The sequence below is a fragment of the Podarcis bocagei genome, assembly GCF_964188305.1.
Source record: "Podarcis bocagei genome assembly, chromosome: 6".
In the NCBI taxonomy this organism is placed as follows: domain Eukaryota; kingdom Metazoa; phylum Chordata; class Lepidosauria; order Squamata; family Lacertidae; genus Podarcis; species Podarcis bocagei.
Genome location: NC_138130.1, coordinates 74,493,525 through 74,517,266, shown reverse-complemented (window position 1 = coordinate 74,517,266; position 23,742 = coordinate 74,493,525). Strand labels below are relative to the sequence as shown.

At 41.7% G+C, this 23,742-nt stretch overlaps 1 protein-coding gene and 1 long non-coding RNA gene across 2 annotated transcripts in view; one reads left to right on the top strand and one right to left on the bottom strand.

The window, feature by feature from the left end:
• Positions 1-8,558: 8,558 nt before the first annotated feature.
• LOC308589703 overlaps positions 8,559-23,742 on the bottom strand; it is a 19,453-nt gene continuing 4,269 nt past the window's right edge. Inside the window, exon 3 of the long non-coding RNA XR_014009425.1 lies at positions 8,559-8,816. This is a non-coding gene — a long non-coding RNA (uncharacterized lncRNA). The remainder of the gene's footprint in view (positions 8,817-23,742) is intronic.
• Positions 15,665-23,742, top strand: part of DPT (dermatopontin) — a 16,043-nt gene continuing 7,965 nt past the window's right edge. The window contains exons 1-2 of the mRNA XM_081199088.1: positions 15,665-16,004; positions 22,190-22,315. Coding sequence (XP_081055214.1) covers positions 15,706-16,004; positions 22,190-22,315 — 425 coding nt within the window. The 5' untranslated portion in view covers positions 15,665-15,705. The remainder of the gene's footprint in view (positions 16,005-22,189; positions 22,316-23,742) is intronic.

The window sequence follows — 23,742 nt, the reverse complement described above, 5'->3', positions numbered from 1 at the left end:
GCTCTTTACAACACACTTAAAACGTTTTATTTGCAGTTGTGTAGCTGAGTCCGGTTTGCAAGTGTTGCTTCACATCTGCATTATCTTGAGAGGCAGCAGGCTACGGCTGGTGTTATTCTGTGAGAACCTTCTTTCCAACAACAGTGGCAGGTTTCCCATATGATTCATGTCTCTCCGATTATGTGTCTTGAGGGGCATTTCGTTTTTGGAAGCCACCCTTGGTATGTTGGGAAGTGTGACAAGTCCCCTCATTAGCTGAATTTCCCAGCTGTTGAAGTGAACAAAATATTATATTGGTAAGCCACAACTGTCCAAAAATTATGACTAAGCCCTTAAGACTGAAATAGGTTTAGATCTTAAAGAAACAGGCACCTCAGTAAATACACTGGCCCACATCCTTTTTCTAATTTTTGTTTTCTTTAATACTGAACCTCATTACTCTGCCAAGCCTTCCTTTTGTTTTTTCTTTAAAAAAACCCTACTTTTTATTATTATTGATTTATCATAAACATTTGTACAAATTAACACATAACCATGCAAATAATAACAGAACCCTAGATGGAGCATATTCAGTATAAAAAAATAATACAGAGATGCAGTTACATATAGCCATGATTTAAAGATGTTAAGATTGCTATGTAGTTACTACTTAAAGTTATAATAATGCTTAACATTTGTATAATGCTTCCAAGCATTCCAAGCCCTTCACAAGCCTTATCTAATTGTAATCTACCTATAAGGCAAGTCAGTATCATTATTTCCTCTACTGCAGATGGCTAAGAGAAGATAACTTGCCTAAGATCACTTAAGTGAGTTCATGGCAGAGATGAGGTTCAGACAACAACAATTTATTATTTATACCCTGCCCATTCTTAATAATAATAATAATAATAATAATAATAATAATAATAATAATAATAATAATATATTTATACCCCACCCATCTGGCTGGGTTTCCCCAGCCACTCTGAGCGGCTTCCAACAATATATATATATATATATATATATATATATATATATATATATATATATATATGCAGGTTTTGGTGTCTTCGGGTGTCTTCCCGTGTAAGAGTTGGGGTGTCTAGGCGACGTTTCGACGAGGTCTCACTCGTCATCTTCAGGCTGGTGCTTTCGGCTTCTTGTTACTGGAACAGAGCAGGATCTCAGTGTTTGAGTTCCTATAAATACTGTTGAGGGGGTGTGGTGTATAGCCTCCAACGTCACACTAACCTGGGAACTTCCTCTCTGCCCAGAACGTTGGAGGCTATACACCACACCCCCTCAACAGTATTTATAGGAACTCAAACACTGAGATCCTGCTCTGTTCCAGTAACAAGAAGCCGAAAGCACCAGCCTGAAGATGACGAGTGAGACCTCGTCGAAACGTCGCCTAGACACCCCAACTCTTACACGGGAAGACACCCGAAGACACCAAAACCTGCATTCCTGTACCCGTGAAAATCTACGAAAGCATATATATATATATATATATATATATATATATATATATATATATATGACATTAATAACTTCCCTAAACAGGGCTGCCTTCAGATGTCTTCTAAACATCAGATAGTTGTTTATTCCTTTGACACCTGATGAGAGGGCGTTCCCCAGGGAGGGCGCCACTATTGAGAAGGCCCTCTGCCTGGTTCCCTGTAACTTTGCTTCTTGCGGTGAGGGAACTGTCAGAAGGCCCTCGGAGCTGGACCTCAGTGTCCAGGCTGAGCAATGGGAGTGGAGACGCTCCTTCAAGTATACTGAGACGAGGAACTTTCCAATTCCTAGCTCTTAACTACTACACTGCACTACACCAGTTTACAAAAAATGTGCCAAGACTCCTCGCAGTTTTTATGACAACGGTTGTAACGGATATCTGCTGCCACTGTATTATGTTCACCCTACTGGACAAAGATCAAATTATATGTGTTGCCCCTCCCACTTCTGCCTCTGGCCTCACTCACCATTTGCATGTGGCCCCTGAAATGTTAGAGTGCAGCCCTCTGTTCCCCACCCCTGCTGTATAAGCACATGATGCTCAAACCATGTTGTGTAGATAGGTCTGAACACATCTGTCATATTGTGGGCATTCTGTCCCAACAGGAGCATGTTGAAACTAGCATCAGCCAAGCCACCTCTTGAAACAACAGCAAAGTTTGTTGTTGTTAAAAGAAAGAAGCAGGAAAGGGGGGGGGACCCTCAGCCACCTCATATTTGAAGGTAATACTAAAAATTTAAAAAAGAAATCAGCTAAACCCTGGAAATCATTGAATACCCTCCTCTTTGAAATACCCTCCCCTGTGAAAGGGGGCAGAATCTCTGGCACAGCTTGAGTACTGGCAAGTCTAAAAACCTAATGGAATGTGAAATCAATAGATGGTGAAGCAAAACCCCGGTGCAGAGAACTATTGAGGCACATTGGAAAATTTGCATCTTTGTAGGGAGCTGGTATCCCTTGCCATCTTGAACCTGTTAATCCTAGTAAAGAGATTCAGGAGACAGGCAGTTGGGTGACAACTCTTGTCCAAGCAGAATGTGCCGCCTCTTTGAATAGGCACTGAGTACAAAAGGCTAGACCAAGGACCACTGTAAGCTTTGACAAGATCCTACATGAGCCACATTTTCCATGTCCCTAATGCAACAACTGAAGTAGTGAACATGTTTAATGTGGCAGAAATCCAGAGGAGCAAGCCTGCCAAAACAAAGCCAGGCAGCCCTCCAGCAGAATGGTTTGGAGTCAAATGTTAACGTGCACGAAAGCTTTAAGGGGGAATTAAAAAGAAAGAGAGAGACTCTTTTACCAAAGAATCACTATGGTCTAGTTATCACAAACTGCTGATAAAGTGCTTGGCAGGGGGTTGGACTCGATGGCCCTTGTGGTCTCTTCCAGCTCTATGATTCTATGATTCTAAGTGGTAAACTTGTGTCTGGATTGAACTACTTCAGATTACGGTAGAGGTCTGACATAATGGAATGCTCACTTATGGGGAAAATATCCTGTATGTCCAAAATGGGAATTCTAGGCTAGCATCCTTCACCCTCTATAGTTTCCTAGGTACAGGGTAGTTTTTTGTATGTAAGAGCATTCCATCATCTGAGTCCAAGTAGCACACTCCAGAGACAGCCTTGACCTATGGCAGCAAGTTAGCAAGACAGAATCTGTAGCAGTGTGTGTTAATGATTTTTTAAAAGTTAGAAACAGACGTCCTACACTTCCACAGATATTCATAAATCAGTTTAAAAGGCAGTTTCAAAATAAAAGGGGTGAGTGTAGAAATTAGCTCCTGTACTCTACCCATTTTTGCCTTTAGTACAGCCCACCTTGGGCATGTCATCGCCCCCTCCCGAAGCTTGCCCAAAAGGGAATATGGCCCTCAGCTTAAAAATAAATAAATCTCCACTCTGCTTTGGAAGAAGGGGCGGGATGGAAATGTGACAAATGTTCCAACAAAGCAGAACTCAGACTACACCCAAATATATAATAACATGCCCCAGAAGAATAATGCTTGAATTGGTTCTGTTTTATTTTTAAAAGAAATGGAATCTCATGCACTTGCACAAAAGGCAGCACATAGATGGGACAAGCAGATGACAGGAGCTCAAGGAAGCAGTGAAGTGAAATGATTGGTAGTTGAGTTTTCTCTTGTAAAAGATAAACTTCTGGCACATTTACAAGGAAGCCGTATCCATGCATCACCTCCCGTGTGGCAGCCACATCAGACGCGAGCCACGGAAGACAGAGAAGAGACCTGAGAATTCAAGGAAGATCAATTTCGCTATGCAAATTTCCTTTGTTGTCATGAATACAGAAATGCACAGACTATAAATGCATATGACCAAACCAAGGGTACCTCTTTATTTTTCTTGAGACAATGGTTTTCAGTAGGGGTGTGTGATAAAACTTTTCTTTGCGCACCATCTCACCATGTTTGATCAGGTCAACACACCTTGTAGAGCAGGAGAAGGTAAAGGGAAAGAACAACCAAAATGATTGAGGAGCTGGAGCTGCTCCCCTATGAGGGAAGGTTATTTAAGCTTAGACAAACGGTCAGAGGGGGCCCAATGGAGGCATTTACAATGATTCATTGTGTGGAAGAAATAGTTAGAAATATGTTTTGCTCTGTCTTTCATACTACTAGGAGATGAGGTCATCCAATAAAGATGAATGGTGGGAGGTTCAGGACAGAGAAAAGTAAGGCCTTCTTTACACAGCGCATGGAATTTGCTGACAGCTTGTATGACTTTAAAGGGGGATTAGACAAATTGAGAACACAGCCTGTTGGATCCTATCTAGTCCAGCATCCCATTTTCACAGCCTATGGGAAGCTAGTAAGCAGGCCCTGAACACAACCGCACTCTTGTAAGAACCACTATTAAGAAGCTTACTGGCTTCCATGGTGAAGGTAAGGCTAACAGTGGCAAATGGTCATGATGGCTATATATTACCCCCAGTATCAGAGACAGTACAGAGACAGTTCTTGAACTTATTCTGTTCTGGGAGTCCGTTTGACTCCCAAAACCATTTGAAAACCAAGGCGCGGCTTCCGATTGGCTGCAGGAGCTTCCTGCACTCAAGCAGAAGATGCAGAAGCCACGTCGGACGTTCAGCTTCCAAAAAACGTTCGCAAACCAGAACAATTACTTCCGGGTTTGTGGCGTTCAGGAGCCAATTTGTTTGACAACTAAGCCGTTCGGGAACCAAGGTACCACTGTATGTATCAGAATACCCATTGTTCAGGATCATTAGTGGGACAGTACTATTGAACTCATGTCCTGCTTGTGGGCTTCTCATAAGCATCTAGCTGGCTGCCATGAGAACAGAATGCTAGAATTGGTGAGTCTTTGGTGTGATCCATCATGTGGGGGAGATGAGTGCGCTGATTTGGAGCACTGACCCAGCATACAGGGGACACAAGACAGAGGGCTTTTCTGCACTAATGGCAGAAAATCCAGGTTTTCTGAAGATTGCAGTTTGGAGACGACGGAAGAAGATTGGAAGAAATTCAAAATTTATCTTAAGAAATATTGTAAAATTAATGAGTGCTAAAATGTTGAGGTTATAGAAAAAAGGGGACTACATCTGTAAAAGATTAAGTAAAAGAAAAGAACAAGGGAAAATTAGATAAACTCAAGGGGGAGGATATGCTGAAACAAATTTGGAAATTGGGATGCAGAAAGGGGAGGTATGGGGAAGTTGGTGAAGTAAGGTTTAAGAAAAAAGGATTTGAAATTATATATGTTTGTTTATGTGTTTGTTTGTTTGTATTGTGTATTGTTTGTGTTTATATAAATTGTGAAAAACCAATAAATTTTTTTATAAAAAAAGAAGATTGCAGTTTGCTCTGATTCAGCAGTAGAGATGGGCTTTTCCCAGTGGGGCAAAAATGAAACAATCGCTCAGCCACAAACCTGGAAAGCCTAGGCATTTGCCTAGAAATGTGGAGCAAATGCGGAGATGAGCTTTGCACCTCCAGCTCGTATATTACCAGTCCTTTATGTCTTTGTTTGTTGCTCTCACACAACCTGCTAAGGTGGGGTCTGGCTCCTGAGATGGTACAGAGCAGATTGGCCCAATCTGGGGGCCACAGATCAGGGCCGCAAAGTGAATTGGGTGTGGGGGTGTATGCATAGTTTGACTTCTCAATTTGTTCTGCTACTGAAATGCTTTTTGGAATACTTTACTAATGTTTCAGCTGTATCTACTATCTTGTTACTGAAACCCATACCTCCATGAATACAGCAAACATCTTCCTTTGGGATGTCAATGTTAAGGTAATCGTTTATCTTCCCCTTGGATGTTCTGCTCATGAGAATAAGATAATTGATAATTTTTTAATTGTACCATGCAGAGTTGAAGCGCTGATGTTCAGCGTGGCATTCCTGCAAACGTTTACATGGTTCAAAGTTCAGTGTAAAGCCTTGCAGTTTCCTGGAACTTGGATCCTATTGTTAATTTTTGAACTACGTGCGGCTTACTCAAGAAACTCTGCCAGTATTAATAGCTCATTTTAGTATAATGCTGTGGGCACACTGAGTTCAAGAAGTGCTTCAGTGAGCAATTCTCTTCTTAACGGTAGATCAGAATGGGTTACCCACATAAACCTTTTGGGAGCAAGCCTTGAGCATCAAGGAATGCTACAGAGATTTCTTTTGCAAGCAAAGGTTTGAGTGTCAATGAGCTTGCTCTGTTCTGTATTATTTTTGAATTTGGTTGTCTTCATTACTGCAAATAGGCTTGTGGTTTTGCCTGAGTAATCTGACGGATAATTAGGGAATTAACCAAAGGAGGTGGATGGTTCTTAATGTTCTGGAATCTCTATTCAGCCTTTGGAATATTATATCCATCATAGATTGTTAGAGAGATGAAAAGAGAGTTGGGAGGAGTATGAATTTCAGTGAGTAGGGGAGAGCTATGATATGCCAGAATATGAAGATCCTTAGGGTACATCTGCCTCCTTAAGAGCCTAATGCAGGATTAGCACCTCTGCCTGTTTTTAGAAGTCTGTCTACTCCCAATAGGCTCTGCTTATATACTTGTGAGTCAATAGATATAGCAAATACATCACAAGTCTCCAGCACTTTTTCATCCATGTTAAATCCAGTAGCACTGAATACTTTCACTTTCGGATGTAGTCGGTTGATTACAAAAAAAATAATAATTATATTGCTAATACAAATGAAACTTATTACTTCATGTACATACATATTGATAAGTACTTTTCCTCACCATGAAACTGGCCTTGGATATGATAGGATTCCTGAAGGTGATTTTGTGCTATACAGGGATGATGTGAAGCAGTCATAAAATTGATTGAGAGTCAGTGGTTGCCTGTGTTTCGGAGCTTGCCAAGATGATTTATCTCCCTGCTGTGTTTATAAGTTCCAAATCAAATGCCCTGTATTTACTGATTTGCCTCTGATGCATCTAGGTTGACGTCATGGTTCCTAGATGTATCTTTACAAAGGGGGTGGCAAGTCAAGGAGGTACTGGGTGGTAGGGAATAGAGAAAAAGGGGTCATGCAGAACGAGTGCACCATAGGAACTAGCCCCACTTTTGGCAGATGGATCTAATTTGGAGGGCTTTTATAGAGCCACGTTTTCTATCTGCCTGCACAAACAAAAGGAATGTATTACACTCATAAATCTTTTTCCCCTCCTTCCCACAAAAGCCAAACAGAAGGCTGGGAGATGTGCACAAGGAGCAGAAGTGGTTTCCAAGAAGATTCAGGGAAAACAAAGCAGGAAAGAATATGATGCTGTGCCAGAATATAAGTATCTCATGCCAGGGTGGGTGTGAAAGGCTTGATGACAGCAGCCATGGCCACAATGGTTTGCTATTTTTTGCACGAGTTTTCAGTTCATGCTCTTCACTCTTTCCTCTTGTCCTCAGCCATGGCATAGGGATGGGGAAGAAATTGAATTTGGATTCCATTTTTACAGGAATGTAACTAACTCACACTTCTTGAAAAATGCAAACAACACAGCCATCCTTCCAAATTCTTAGTTTTCTGAATTTTGCATTTATTAGGGGGAAGTGTGCAGGAAAAATGCATATGTTGATGCTGGGAGAAATGGCTTGTAAAGATGTATATATTGGGCAAACATGCAGGAAAAGTTGTAATTGGCTGATTGGTCTGTCCCTGGAATGTCCATAAGGAGCTGTTGCTTCTTATTTCGATAAACTACAGTTTAGTGCTATGTCTGAAACCTAAATAGTTGTTGCTTAACTGGCTTGGCTAGTTGAAGGAAGCCAGATTTATAACCAGTGATTTGAAGTTTGCTCATTCAACTATCTTCAGTTAAGACTAAATTAAGTTTTTTTCTGAGTTTGGGCATAAAAGTAAGCTGTGGTTAATCTAAAGTGAAAAATTCCAATCTCCTTCTCCTGGTTGCACAGGGGGAAGGGCACAAACCTAAGGCTTGCCTGTGGTTGTTCCTCTAACCACTGTTTATTATTTCAGCCCAATCCAGCCATGGACTGCACAGGGAGAAATCTAGGCCCCTTCTAAATTTTCCATGGAGATTGATGAATTGATGGGACTTCTAAAAAAATTACTAAGTATGGGCATACTCTGGTAGCCCATGGGTTTAATTAAGCCCACCAGGCATCCTAATTTGACCCACGGGCCTTTTTACCACAGTCACACCCAGCTGTTTTGTACCTGACATCAGGTGTGGGTCAGGTAAAGCTAATAATCACAATACAGCCCCGATTGTTTCACTGAAAGCTAGGCTTGCCTTTGTTGTTGCTTTACCCTCAACAAAAAGGAGCCTAGAATAGCAGGTATAGAGTACTGGATACAAAGGTGAGCTGGGAAATCTCAGCTCAAACATAAAGTCTTTAAGTGCTCTTAGGCAGGTCACTATTCCCTTGCGGCTCAACCTCCACTTTGTAATATGTGCATGTCAAGTACCTTCCTTATTAGAATGCTACATTTAAAAATGAACAGATAATGTTTTTATTGTGTTTTATATCATCTTTTCAACATTTTTTTTTTAAAAGCAACATCAAGAAATAATGTAAACAACCTTTAAACTTTGTTTCTCAAAGATGCATAAAGATGGAAGCAGATGAAAATGAGAATACTCTACACTTCCATTGCTCCAGTGTACGTAGCGTGTACATAGAGGAATTAAGCCCTTCAGCAACGCTTTCAAGAATGAAGCAGTAATTGTGCTTCCCTGAGAACTACTCAACACACAGGCTGGACTCAATCTCGTTCCCATGACCAGCCTGAGAATTACAGTCCACTTCTGACGCTTTAACTCAGAAGATCAATCAAGCGCTGACCTCTGCTTTACCCCTGTGGATCTGTGGAGAGTTATTAAGAGTGATTAGTTAGGAATTACCCCACAGCAGTTTGCAATGATATTATTATTATTGTTCTGTCATGGCATAGACACACTGCACAGAACAGGAACAAGTTTCCAGCGAAACCCTCATGCTGGAAACAACCCAACTCAATGTACAGACATAGATTTGTTCCCATGACAAGCACCAGAGCTTTTGCGCATCTTAGTACTGTTGAGTAAGCACAGCGTCAGGAGGACCCAGAACACTGGAGGTATTGGGTTGGATCAAGACTTAGTCATGCTTAGAGTAGACCCTGTTGCACTGATTTCAATGGGTCTACAACTCTCATCATGACTTATGTCTGACTCTAACCCAATAAGGTTAAGAATGGACCTCCAGAACAAATTAAGTTCGTAACCAGAGGTACCACTGTAATGATATTAATAATAGTAATAATAGTAATATTAGTGACATGATAACAATGTTGGTGAAAAATAACGAAGCAAAACTGCATTATTAAGGAAAAATGCCTTGCAAATATGTATGTATTAGGCAAAACGGCAGATAAAAATGTGTCTATTAGAAGAAATTTGCTCTAAAATGAAGCGTTTGGTGGCAACTTTGACCACATGCACCTCTGATATGCATCATTTGTGGTGATGGTGGCCAACCTTCAGCGTGGGCTAAAAGGGTTAGCCATCACATTTCCTGGATATTTCATTTGCTCATCCACATAATCTGCCATTTTGAGGGCTCCGCTTGGCCTGTTCGTGTCTTATAGTTGTTATGAATGTTATTGTGCTTTCATAGGAGAGTGTGATGTATGAAGTCTGGCTGTAGCAAAGAATGGCTCACTCTGTTCCATATCCTGCTCTGTTTGGACATTTGATACCTTACTGTGCAATTCTAACCATGCCTACTCCAGAAGTAAGCCCTACAGAAATTACTGGGGCTTACACACAGGTAAACAGAGTGAGGATTGCAGCCTTAATTGTGAATTCCTACAAAATTAGCATTTCCTTCTCTAAGAACAAACTTCCTACTATAATCTCAGGAGCTTTCAATGCTAGATGCAGTTTTTAACCTGACAAGATGCTGAAATATGGCAACTCTTGCACTGTATGATGTGGCAAAAAAGAAATGAAAAAGCAGGCGAGTGCTGGTGGTGGAAGAGTCATTGCTATGGTGATTAGCAGCTCTTGCAGAGGCAAACTCTCTTGGGTATAATGTCATCTTCATTGCTGGAGTTGGACATTTTTCTGTACGATGATGAGTAATCACCCAGGACCTCAATGTAAACCTAGAATGTGTTTCACTGTACAGCTAGTTAAGCATGAGGATATTATTTGGCAACGTGGCAGATTCATATTATCATATAAAATTATTGAGCAATCACAGAGACCATGTGAGAATCTCAGATTTCTTTCTCTGAAGAAGAGAAAGGGTCTGATCAGTCTTGCAGTGCAATCCTATGTATGTGTACTTAGACACATGCCCCACTGTGTTCAATGACGATTATTCCCATGTCTAACTAAACAAACTAAACAAACAAAATATATCAAGGGTGTAGGAATCCCCCCCCCCCAAGAAATGAATGGTGTCCATTTAATATTTACTGTTTTAATTATTTGTATATATTTGTATAAATATGTTTTGAATTTATTTATAAAGATAAAACTGGAAATAATACTATTACCAACACTATTATCAAGACATGGAAGCACAGCTACCTTTTCTTTTTTGTAGGCTGCAAACAGACTTAACTTTCGCAAAGTCTAAAAGCATTTTTTTTGAAAGTTGAAAATGGAGACATTTGCAGTTCAAAACACAAAGGTCCAGGCTGGATATAGATTATAATTCCCCAGCACCCTGAGAATTGAAGCTGATTGGAAGAGGGAGCCCTGTGCATGGTGTGTTCATCTCTCTTTCATCCCTGGGAAACAGATTTTGCAGCTATTTCTATTCTTTCAAAAACCTGCAAATCCTGTTTTTAAGGAAGGACCATATGTCAGTGGTAGAGCATATACCGTATTTTTTGCACCATAATACTCACTTTTTTCCTCCTAAAAAATAAGGGGAAACGTCTGTGCGTGTTATGGAGGGAATGCCTACGGGTGGCATGCCTACGGATTTTCCTCCTCTAAAAACTACGTGCGTGTTATGGTCGAGTGCGTGTTATAGAGCGAAAAATACGGTACTTTGCATGCAAAGTCTCTCAGGTTCAATCCCTTGCCTCTTCAGGGATATATCATCATCATCATCATCATCATCATCATTATTTGCAGTTGGGGGGAAATTACTGGTACTTTCAGAAACCCTGGAGAGCCATTGGCTGTTGGTTTGGAAAATACTAAGCTAGATGGATCAAGTGGCTGACTCACTATAAATCACTTTCCTATATTCCTTCCAACATCCAACAACAGGTGATAATGAGTAAAAACATATACATGCATATGCAAGGACAAACTATCTGAAGTATCAGAATCATACCATCAGAATCAAGCCTCTGACTCAAATCACTTTCTGCCCTCTGAAAATCTGTCCCCCAGCCCCAGAAATAATCGAAAACAAAAACATACTATTCAAGTATTCCAACACTTGGCCGTCTTGAAAATGGAATTAAAAACACCCTACCCAATAAACATTGGGTGTATGGCTTCTAATGTGAGATTCAGCAACTCACCTATATATCCACTTTTGCTTGGTAATTTTTTCATTCAGGCTGTAAAAAAAAATGTTTTATAGCATTGGGCCAATGCGGTTTTATGGTAAGAAGTTGGAATGGTCTTTCTAGTCAGAAGAAATCTGTGAGTATTTACTAGTAATGCAGTTTATAGGATTGTCAGAGGAGTGCCATTAAAGCTGGATAACTGCAGAATGCAAGATGCTTTTCGGGGAGGTTTCATATCCTGGAGCCGTTATAGGATTAGCATAAATTACCGCTGTTTGCTAGGCTGTCAGCATGAGAACAAAACATCAGGTGGAAACTACGTGTTTAGGAAGAGGATGCAAAATAAGCAGGTGCCACTAGGGATGGGCAGATAAGCCTATTTCCCTTCTGAGTCATAAGTCTGTCTTGTCCCAGGTTTTGCACACACAAAATTAGCACTGGCATTGCATGCATTTTTTACTCATTTGGTACACATTCTTCCTCTACAATATCAAATGTATTTCCAATGTATTTCCCCCTAAAATATGTATCTTGGTGTGCATTATTATTTTTTTAACCAAGAGTGCATTGCAGTAATTGGAGAAACACATAATCAAGCACATAATCAGAGCACGCCAGGCACTCCCATCTTCCACTGCCTCCTGCGTTTGGTCAAACTCATGCTGGTAGCTTTGAGAACACTGTCCAACCATCTCATCCTCTGTCATCCCCTTCTCCTTGTGCCCTCCATCTTTCCCAGCATCAGGGTCTTTTCCAGGGAGTCTTCTCTTCTCATGAGGTGGCCAAAGTATTGGAGCCTCAGCTTCACGATCTGTCCTTCCAGTGAGCACTCAGGGCTGATTTCCTTAAGAATGGATACGTTTGATCTTCTTGCAGTCCATGGGACTCTCAAGCAAGTAGGCATGTATATATATCTGCATATAAGTCTGGGAGTGGCAAACTAGGCCAGTTCTCTTCAAAATGCAGAGCAAGCAGGGGCATCTGTGTCATGCTGGCCCATATCTTCCCTAGTATTATTTATCTTAACTTTCACAGGCAGTGGCTTTCATCTCCAAGTTCACAAGCAGCGGACTTTCCCAGCCTTTCTGCCCAAGATCTTTTCAACAGGAAATGCTACACCTTGTGCATGCCCAACACTCTACTGCCATATGTGCTCTAGAATTCAGAGTCTGGAGTCCCTTCAAACAAATTGTGCTTTTTGCAGAACAGAAAGCAGAATACCAGATTTCAGGGCAAAATGCTCCTGTACTTTCTGCTGGCGGGCTTCCAATAAAAGTGGCTCTCTCAACACATGCACATTAGAAGAGAACACATGAACACTTGCTGGATTAAACCAAAGGTTTGTCTAGTTCAGCATCCTGTTCTCACAACAGCCAGATGCCAATGAGAAGACCACCTGCAGTACATGAGATCAATAGTACTTTCCCCACTTGTGGTCTTCAGCAACTTCAGAGGCATACTGTCTGCAATACTAGAGGTAGCAGACAGCTATCATCAGGGATGGATTAAATCTGTCCATTTCCATTCTCTCTGTGTCTCATTTTCTCACTTGTTTGGTGACCCCTATTTCCCTTCACAGAGCTACGTAGAATCATAGAATCATAGAATCCTAGAGTTGGAAGAGACCACAAGGGCCATCGAGTCCAACCCCCTGCCAAGCAGGAAACACCATCAGAGCACTCCTGACATATGGTTGTCAAGCCTCTGCTTAAAGACCTCCAAAGAAGGAGACTCCACCACACTCCTTGGCAGCAAATTCCACTGTCGAACAGCTCTTACTGTCAGGAAGTTCTTCCTAATGTTTAGGTGGAATCTTCTTTCTTGTAGTTTGGATCCATTGCTCCGTGTCCGCTTCTCTGGAGCAGCAGAAAACAACCTTTCTACCTCCTCTATGTGACATCCTTTTATATATTTGAACATGGCTATCATATCACCCCTTAACCTCCTCTTCTCCAGGCTAAACATGCCCAGCTCCCTTAGCCGTTCCTCATAAGGCATCGTTTCCAGGCCTTTGACCATTTTGGTTGCCCTCCTCTGGACACGTTCCAGTTTGTCAGTGTCCTTCTTGAATTGTGGTGCCCAGAACTGGACACAGTACTCCAGGTGAGGTCTGACCAGAGCAGAATACAGTGGCACTATTACTTCCCTTGATCTAGATGCTATACTCCTATTGATGCAGCCCAGAATTGCATTGGCTTTTTTAGCTGCTGCATCACACTGTTGGCTCATGTCAAGTTTGTGTTTCTCAAAGTGGTAAAACTATCGTTCCCCCTTCCTAGGGAACTCTGGGAATTGTAGCTCTGTGAGGGGAAATAGGGCTTTTCTAGCAACTCTTGACACCCACAGCAATTTACAGTTCTCAGAATTGTTTGGGGGAAGCCATGACTGTGTAAAGTGGGGTGATACTGCTTTAAATGTATAGTGCAAAATCGGGCCTTGGTTAGGAGAAAAGTGGGAAGAGATATGGGTAGAGGTGGCATGTTTAATAGGTACCCAAATAGTATTTTAAAACTGACAAGGAAAGGAAAAAGGATATTAGCAGGCTCATTCAACTGACCAAAGAGGAGACACATGGCAGGAGTTGAAACTAGGAAGCTGGAGGCTGAAGAAGGCAAGTAAAGCAAGCAAGTTTGTTTATTATTATTAATCATGATGTGAAATCAATTTTGCAGCAAGGGCAGCCTCAGATGTTTTTCATTCTTTGCCTCCATTTCCACGCTTGTACTTTAACACTAACTGTTCCGCGTGAGGAGGATTTCAGGACGAAGTTATGGGACATGAAATGATTGGAAATGAAACCTAATATCTGCCCAGAGACCTTTGCAGGTGCAAACAGCATGGAAAATGAGATGGCGGCCTTCTGGGAAATGATATATAATGAGTTGAAAAAGGTATTTAAGTATACCTTCCTGAAGAAACCAGAGGCCTTTCTCCTGGGCATTGTCGGCCAACTGGTGCCAAAGAAGGATAGAACGTTTTTTATGTATGCAACAACAGCAGCAAGAATACTTATTGCAAAGTATTGGAAGACACAAGATTTACCCACCCTGGAAGAATGGCAGATGAAGGTGATGGACTACATGGAATTGGCAGAAATGACTGGCAGAATCCGAGACCAGGGAGAAGAGTCGGTGAAAGAAGACTGGAAGAAATTTAAAGACTATTTACAGAAACATTGTAAAATTAATGAATGTTAGAAGGATGTTGGATAGAAACTAAGCGGTTTCCAGCTGTAATGCTTTAAGAGATATTGGGGGGGGGGGAGATTTCACAAATGGGTAAAAGTTTAATGGTAAGGATTTGCTGAACTAACAAATCGAACTGGAATACAAAGAAGGGAGGTATGAGGAGGTCCGAGGAAATAAGTGTATGGAAGTTATGTTATTGAAAATTAATGTGTGTTTTTAACTGTTTTTCTATTTTGTATGTCTATTTTTCTTTTTTTCTGTTATATCTTAAAAACTTTCAATAAATATCTTTTTTAAAAAAAGGAAAATGAGATGACGTATAACCATCATTGAGCACAAATAACCATGACTGGCTAATTTAAAAGGTGTCTGGAGGTGCCCTCACTGTTCCACAAGAGTTGCATGTTTTATCCTTTCCTGCCTCCCCAATGATCTGTTGATTTTATCACAGGGCAGCAAGTTTACAGTGCAACAAGTTGCATAGGTACATACCTGGATCCAAGACTGTATTTTTTAATCTATGAAGGAATATTTTTCTCCAATAAAAAAGAATGTTGTTCCCCCCCCTCCCCAAGCCAAACAGAGGCTAGGGGTGGAATATTGCAACCTGAAGTTATTTCATTGTGATTCCTGGAATTCCAGCTTTTTGCCAAATCACGATTGCCTGCAGCAGTAGCTGTGCTTTCAAATGGAAAAGGTTTTCTCCCCCCCTCCTGTCCTCATCTTCAGCTACTGTATGAACATCTGTGATATATAACACTCACCTCTTTTTATATGGGAGCCCTTGGGATTGCAACTGGTTTATAGTCCTAGGAAATCCCAGCTCAGACGATGTCAGGAATTAATGTGCTCATAAAATTCCACCTTAAAACTAATTGAATGTGTCTGCGGCCAAGTCTTTCGCCCAGAGAAGCTCCGCTAAACGGTGACACATTGCGTTTGGAGCTAGATATTCCACATCTGGAATCCAAATGTTTGACGTGATGCTAAAAAAAAAAGCCAGCACAACAAACCAGCAGGACACTTTACAGCCAGAAACACAAGCAACATGGACCTCGCTCTCCTCTGCATGGTCCTGCCGCTGCTCACGGTGGCCTGGGGCCAATACATGGACTATTATGACCCGTATAGTGACTACAGGGGCAGCGACGGATGGGTCAATGTGTACCGGCAGGGTTTCAATTTCCAGTGTCCTCATGGACAAGTGATAGTGGCCGTGAGGAGTACTTTCAGCAAAAAGGAAGGCTCTGACAGACTGTGGAACTATGCCTGCATGCCTACCCCTCACACCTTGGGAGAGCCCTCAGAGTGCTGGTGGGAAGAGATCAACAGAGCTGGACTGGAATGGTAGGACACCAAGCTTAAACTTTCTTTAGGAGCTGCCATTGTGTGTGTTTGTGTGAGAGAGTATGTGTGCGCGGAACCCATGTTGCTCAGTGCCAGGCTGATGCGATGGTTAACAGATAGCAATGCATGTGGCATTAAAACAAATTAAGGAATTAACACTCTGCTTAAGCCAGTGTGAACAATCCAACAAGCTGCAGTGATGATTCTGCTATGTATTTCCATAGATGAGGCAGTCGCAACTTTATTTATTTATTGGATTTATAGCCCACCTTTACTCCAAGGAGCTCCAGGTGGCATTTTTGGCTCTTCCCATCCCCATATAACCCTCATAACAACCCTGTGAGGCGGGTTAAGCTGAAAGGCAGTGACTGGACCAAGGTCACCCAGCGAACTTCATGGCTGAGTGGGGATTGGAACCCTGGCAGTGGTGGCAAACCTATGGCACGTGTGGCAAACCTATGGCACGTGTGCCAGAGTGGGCACTCAGAGCCCTCTCTGTGGGCACGCATGCCATCGGTCCATCCGCGCCGTTGCTGGGGGTTGGCAAAGTGGGCAGCTGTCCCCCCCAGACCACTGTGGGCAGGAAGCTCTCGCTAGAGTTCCTCGGGGCCCCCATGCCACTGAAAGCTGGAAATGGGTTATTTGTTGCTTGTGTGAGCTGGAGATTGTCTGTGGTGATTGGGCGGGAGATTATTCCCTGTTGTCGATTGGCTTCCTTGTGTTAGTTTGGTGGCTGCCTCTTGGCATTCCCCTCAAAAAAGCTCAACAAGCCTGGACAAACACACACACACACACACACACACACTGCAACAGCTAAACAACTCATGGCACTTATTTCTCACAAAGTGCCAACACTAAGTGGGTTTTGGGTTGGGGTTTGGGCACTCGGTCTCTAAAAGTTTCACCACCCCTGTCCTGGTCCAACGCTCTAATCACAACACCACAATGGCTCCCATTCGTTTTGTTCCATTCCTTGCTTCCTACACATTGTGAATGCTCCTTGATTTGTCTCCCTCCTTGTCTTGCAAGCATTGTACTTTTGTCCACTGGTTCAGCAACATTGGCTGGAGTTAGATGGATAATAGTTCTTGTTGTTTGTAATGAGAAGAATTTTTGCTTGGCATGGCTATCATATTCTGTTCTAGCGAAGCAGATTTTAGCAGCACCAGGAAACCTTGCAAAATCTATTTGACTAGAGAAATATTCCATGTGGGGCGGGAGGGGGGAGAGCAATGAACGTACATGAGCAATGATAGCTCTATTAGAATATGTTCAGCTCTCTGAAGAAAGTGCTGTTGATCTCCCGCCAACATTTTAATGATTTGAGAGATCTGCCCAGTGCTGGATGAATTTTGCAATGAAAGACCACTGTTCCTGTTCAGTTAAGAATGATTAAAAGTCCTATCTACCACCTCAAAAGATAGGGAGGGGATATTTTATGTAGTCCGAGTTCTCAGTTTCTCTTCATATTATGTGTGCAGAACATTCTGTCACACATACTCACTGTGCACTAAATATTTCTTGGCAGAATATATCTAAACATATCTTCTAGTGGTTCGGTGTTAAATGCACTGCCTCATTTCCTTGCTTATGATTCAATACATATATATTTGTTTAAATTAAACTATAGATGAAAGAATTATCTTGTCCTTTTACTTGTGGTCAAGTAATCTCGCCCCATTCCCCCATTAGTAAGTTCTTCTTACTAAGGTGTTAAGTTGGTTGCAAGGTTCTTCACAATCTCATTTTTACGTTACTGCCTTTAAAAATGGTGTTTGTACTAAAACGACACCACAACTTTCCCTCAATATCCTAAGACCAAAAAAGAATACTGAACAAGAGGGCATAATATCTCACCACCCCACCTCCCCTAGGAGCCTTTGGCACTTTGTGTTAAACATGAAAATGTTAACTGAACTCAACAAAACATTTTCACATCTTTTAGCTGTATTGCTCATCATTGCATATATTTTTCTTCTTCACTTTGCTCACACAGAATGTGCTTATTTGGCACAGGGTAGGAGAGGGAAACCTGCCAGTTTCTTTGCTAAAAAAGAAAGGAAGAGATGGTCTGGAGTTACGGTATGTCTTTAAAGGCGAAATGGAAATAAGAAAAAGGATCTAAATCTGGAAAAAATATGCATGTTAAGAAAGCATTAACACTGACCTCTTAAGACTCTGGCTTGGAAATACAAATGAGCATTTCCCCCCATGTATGCACAGATATTTTGCTATCGTTAGCTAATATTTTGCCTAGAAATGCTGATGGAGTCTATGAAATAAAACAGGCCTAGATGACTCATCATACCAAAGGATGTACATTTATTTCCCACCCTTTTCTTAAGGCCTGGGTTTAGGAAGTAATATATCTTTGTGCCATTTTATCCTCACAACAACCCTGTGAGGAAGGCTAGGCTTGTTGAATGGTCTCTTTAAATTTGAAGGTTCAGTATTGTTCCACAAGATGTGTATGTCTTTAAGGGCCAGAGCAAATAACTTGTTCCAGTTTTACAGCTGTGAAACAGTATAGCAGGTGCTGCTAAGTTGTGTTAATTAAGCTGTGTCAGCAATTGGGTATAGTATATAAAGAGCAGCACCTAGCTCTCTCAGTACCCTGGGGGGGGGGGATGGGTTGGTGGTTGGGTCATGCTTGTTGATGTATTTAGTGTAAAGGGAGTTTTTATTATTATTATTAAAACCTTGTTATTTTTGAGTTCCTTGTAATGCGTGGTCTCCCCAGCAAGCTTTCTGCAGCGCAACTAAACTGCAAATAGCCAACAAGGCTAGGCTAAGAAAGAACTGGGACAGCTTTATGAGCCTGAGTTTTCCCACTTGCTAGCCTAGCTCTCTCTCTACTCCACCACACTTTCCCTGTGACTGGGGCCACCAATGAAGATTTTGGTAATGCTTCTAAAACTTGCAGAGGCAGTTTTACTAGTGGTGACAGCGGTACACAAGAGTGTGTAGCCACAAGCAGTGACAGGTCTACCGTACTGCCTTCTACCCGTTTAAAAAAGCATTGCTTGCTTCTACCTATGCAGCTGGCGATAACATAAGATGTTCCAGCACACCATCATAAAATTAGGTCACATCCACTCCAGACATTTAAAGCACATGGCTTCCCCCCAAGAATCTTGAGAACTGCAGTTTCTGAAGGAAGCTGGGAACTGGGGACACACACCCTGCACAACATTAGTTGTGGGGGCGAGGAGAAAGGGCTTGGCACTGAGGGAGGCTAGTATGGGGCAAGGAGTGCTGGAGCCTGGGCAAACTCATTACAAACTGGAGAAGGGATGCAGCTCATTGGTAAGCAAAAGGTCCCAGGTTCGGTCTGTGGCATTTTCAGGTAGAGCTAGGGATTGTCCCTTGACTAAAACCCTAGCAAGTATCTGTGATTCTAGGCTGTACTGAACCAGATTGACCGATGGGTCTGCCAGAGTGTAAGACAGCTTCCTTTGGTCTTTGAAAACTGTTATAAGAAAAAAAAACCCTGCTCCCTTTCCCTTATGGGGTATTCCGGAGCCTGTATAGAGTCCTTAAGTGGGTTCCCCATTGGTAGAAGAAAATAACAGAGGCCAACTAGAGTATACTGAGAAGCAAAGTGGCTAGTAAGCCTGGCCTTTATTAAAGGAACTGTTGCAACAGGGTCCCCACTCATCACATGCAGGAGGGAGGGGAACCCTGAACAATGGTGCCCAAGCCCTTATATAGACTTTTGAAATTGCCCACCCTGTAGCCCAAGACCACCCCCCAAAACATCACAGAGGGAGGCGGTCTACAGCAGAAATCCTGTTTGCCAGGATACCTGATAATGGTCACTAATTGCATTACCTGGGCAGTCTGGCCATTCTTTTGTGATGGTTAATACTTTAGTTCCTGAATCCAGGTCACAGGCTCGCCATATTCATACACAAATACGCCCTTAAGACAGTATATGCAAGTAAAAAGACAATGGGAAGGCTTTCCTCATTTGCCTCCCTTACTACAGAGGAATATTTGAGGTCATTGGGAGAGTCGAAATGGCTTCAGGATTGCTCTCCCATACTATTGCAGACACGTTTCATATATTTAGATATGTGTGCATTTATGAATATTTATTCTACATCTGAGACCTTATTTTTTATTTTATTTTTTAACAAAACCATATCCAAATGCAACTATCTTCGTTCACCCCTTTTTGCTGACAAAGTCGAAAGTGAGTTAAGGGGAAAATGACTGGTTAACAATTCAAGGCTATAGAGCCATTTGAGGTCAGGTTCCTTTGGAATGTCTGGCTTTACTTATCCAAGCTGAAACTGAAATCCTTATGTGGAAGTTTTACCTAGTCTTAGCACCTCACCCCACCTTTGTACCGTTTAATGATTTAAAAAACAAAACAAAAAACTTCCTTGATGGCGGCACTGGTGACTGTGAAGTGATAGATGAAGCCATTAGCCTCAACTGCTATTTGATGGTGATATGACACAGTAACCGTATCAGCGCTTGAGAAAGAAAAGCACATGAAACAATCATCTTGAAAGAACTGCATGGCTTTTATGGTAATAGCTGAGCAAAGCATCCCTAGTTTATCGGCTGTTTTGAAAAACAGAACACAGGGATTTCTGTGAAATAGTGCCAGCAAAATAACTGTCACACAGTGGTGGCACTATTAGAAGTGCTAATAGATTTGGTTTCCATGACAGGCAAATAGATCTTTAAAAAGCACTTATTCCTAGTCTACAGCAGCATTTCACTTTTGGAAGAATTTACACCTTTGCCAGCAGCCCCTAGAGACTGCAGATAATTTTCTTAGTGCATGTATGGTAGACTCTCACAAAGGAAGGAGAATCATCATTATTAACTATTATTACGTTATTGATTCTGCTGATTTATAAACTATTTCATAGCTACAAGCTATCAAAGCGGTGTACAATAAGTTAAAATGAAATACAAAAGATAGACTGCAAAGACAAAAACCGTTTATAAGATATGCAGTTAGCAATCCATAAAACAAATAGCTTATGGGAAAGCCTTCTTAAACAAAAATATATTTAACCTTCAAGGCACCAGGAGCTTGTCTGATTTCAGCTGGTAATTGACTCTGAAGGGTTGTTTTCTGGTACAAACTAAGAGGAACCTTGTGGCATGCACAGCAGTGCCCTATCTGAGGAGCACAGTTTTTGGGCACAGTTTTTGGGCAGGCATACAGCTACAGGTATGAGACCATTTAAAACATGAGGAAAAGTTAAGCTTCAAGAGTTGGTCCCGTGTACTCAGGAGGGTTGGTCTTCCCATCACAAAATGTCAGCTGCAACTACCAAAGCCTGGTAGTCCTTTCAGAGTCTGGGTTGCTTCTCCATATTTTGCAATGTCGTTTGCTAGCAAAGAAGTGTGCATATAAATGCATAGGTTTCTGAGAATACCATACAAAAAATGCAATACATATGGGGAAATTGCTTTACAGAAATGTGTTCGTGAGGCAAATTTGCACACAAAAGGTGACTATTAGGAGAAATTTGCACTAAAATATTGATGAATTTTCATGAGGACTTTTTTAAAAGTTGCAAACTGATGTAGAAAATAGAATGACATGGGTTGCACGTCAACCCAGTCTCTGAGTAGTGCTAGAGTCCAGGGGTTCCATGCACTCACCCAGGGTTCCGTTCCCTTGGAATGAGAGATAGCGGGGACTGTGGTGTCCTTTAGGATATGTGGTTTATTTACACATATATACAACCTGAGCCTAAGATGGAGGGGCTCACAGCATTTACACTTTCTGATAGTCACAGCTTTAGAATCAAACAGAAATAAAGCATGTCTCTCACTCTCTGGCTTCTACCTCCTTCTAGCTGAAGCCCCAGGACACTCGCTATTGCCCTTCTAAGTAGCAGTCAGGTGAGGAGAGGGAAAGGCTCGCTCATTTGCCCAGAGGGCACCATCACTTTTGCTACATTAATGGTGGTCCTTAGGTAACAACTATGCTCATTCTCTCACACAAAAACTTGCCTGACTAACTCTGCAAACTCACAACAATAATATTGGGAAATTAGGAACCGAGAAATACCAAAATAGTCATATTTGCTCATCCCTAGATGCTAGATTCCAGTACTCTGCAAGAAAGTGTTTACAGGCATGTTTACAACAACAACAACACTGCTGCTACTACTAGTAGTACAACTTATTTTCATTATCATTTTTCTCTTCAGGTATCAAACATGCTCAAATAATGGGTTGGTGGCAGGATTCCAGAGTCAATATTTTCCATCGGTGCTTGATCGAGAGTGGCAATTCTATTGCTGCCGCTACAGCCGGAGATGTCCATATTCATGTTGGTGAGTTCACAAAAGTGCACTGAGTTTTTAATGCATTGGGAGCATTTCTAAAAAAAACTCCAAGATCATTCCCTTAAACTCTAAAAGAAATAAAACCTTTCCAGAGATGTACAATTAATATTTTCTAAATGATTCCTCAGAGAAAGCCTTCTTAAATAAAAATGCCTTCAGTAGGTACCTAAGCATCAAATACTATGTGCCTGTCCGACTTCAGTTGGTTGACCCCAGAGGGCTGGAACTGTAATACAAAAAACACACCAGTTTTTAGTACAAACTGAGCTTTAATATAGAACAAAACAGGGCAATTTGATGTATCACAAACTGAGCAATTGGGTTGTTGATATAGCTGTCCAAATTAGAAACCAGGATGATTTTTGTCTGTGCAGCTAAGATGAGCACTGGCAAATTGCTTCCTTAAATGGACTGACCAAAGGTGATTCAAAGTATCATAGACAAACAGAACTACAAAGGAAGTGAAGTTTTCAATTAGATGTGCACAAGATGTTTACTTGCCTTTTAGTGGGCCAGCTGCTGACCTACATGCAACAACAATGCATACAAGTCCAGAATAAAAATTGCCTTGCAGATAGGAGGGGAAGTAATCTTGGATTTCCCTTCATAAAATCTTCAAACATCCTTCCAAGTGTCGGCTGATGTTCTGCACCTGCGCGTGAAGCAACAGACCTGCCAAAAGTCTTCCTTGTGAAGGAGGTGCTCTCTGCTTTACTAGCGAAGGTCATCATTAAGGCCTTTGCTTACATTTATGAAGGAACTGGTTTTGTGCCTCAGTGGGACAAGTCACGCTACTGTATCATTCAATTCAGTTGTAATCTTAGAGCATCGATTTGCCATGTCAATTGAAGGCTCTTGCCTGGCAGCTTCAGATGCCCTCCTTTGCTCACATTTTCTCTGAACTGAAATAACTCCAAATATTGTAGCCATTCCTCATGGGAGAGTTGCTTCAACCCCTCACTTGCCCTTTTCTGAGTCTTCTCCAGCTCCACAATGTCCTACACTGTGCACTGAATTTACCCCTAAGACTTTTCAGCAATGATACATTTTATCATTAAACCTTGTTAAGTGTAGCCTCCTCCTAGTATTTCCATTTTACAAACTAGATACAGTTGAACCTTGGTTGATGAACGCCTTGTGACGCCTTGTGCAGGAGCTTCCTGCAGCCAATTGGAAGCTGCGCCTTGGTTTCCAAACGTTTTGGAAGTCGAACGGACTTCCTTTACAGATTGTGTTTGACTCCCGAGGTACCACTGTACTCACTTTGTGTTTGAGCTGGCAGACTGGTCCAGCAACTTCTGTGTTCAATCAGGATTTGTGCAGAGTCCCCGAGTCCACATACTGACTATTACAGTACTGCGTCATTTTATGAAGCCAAGCAAACCTTGTGCTCAGAATCCTGTTGGTTGGTGTCT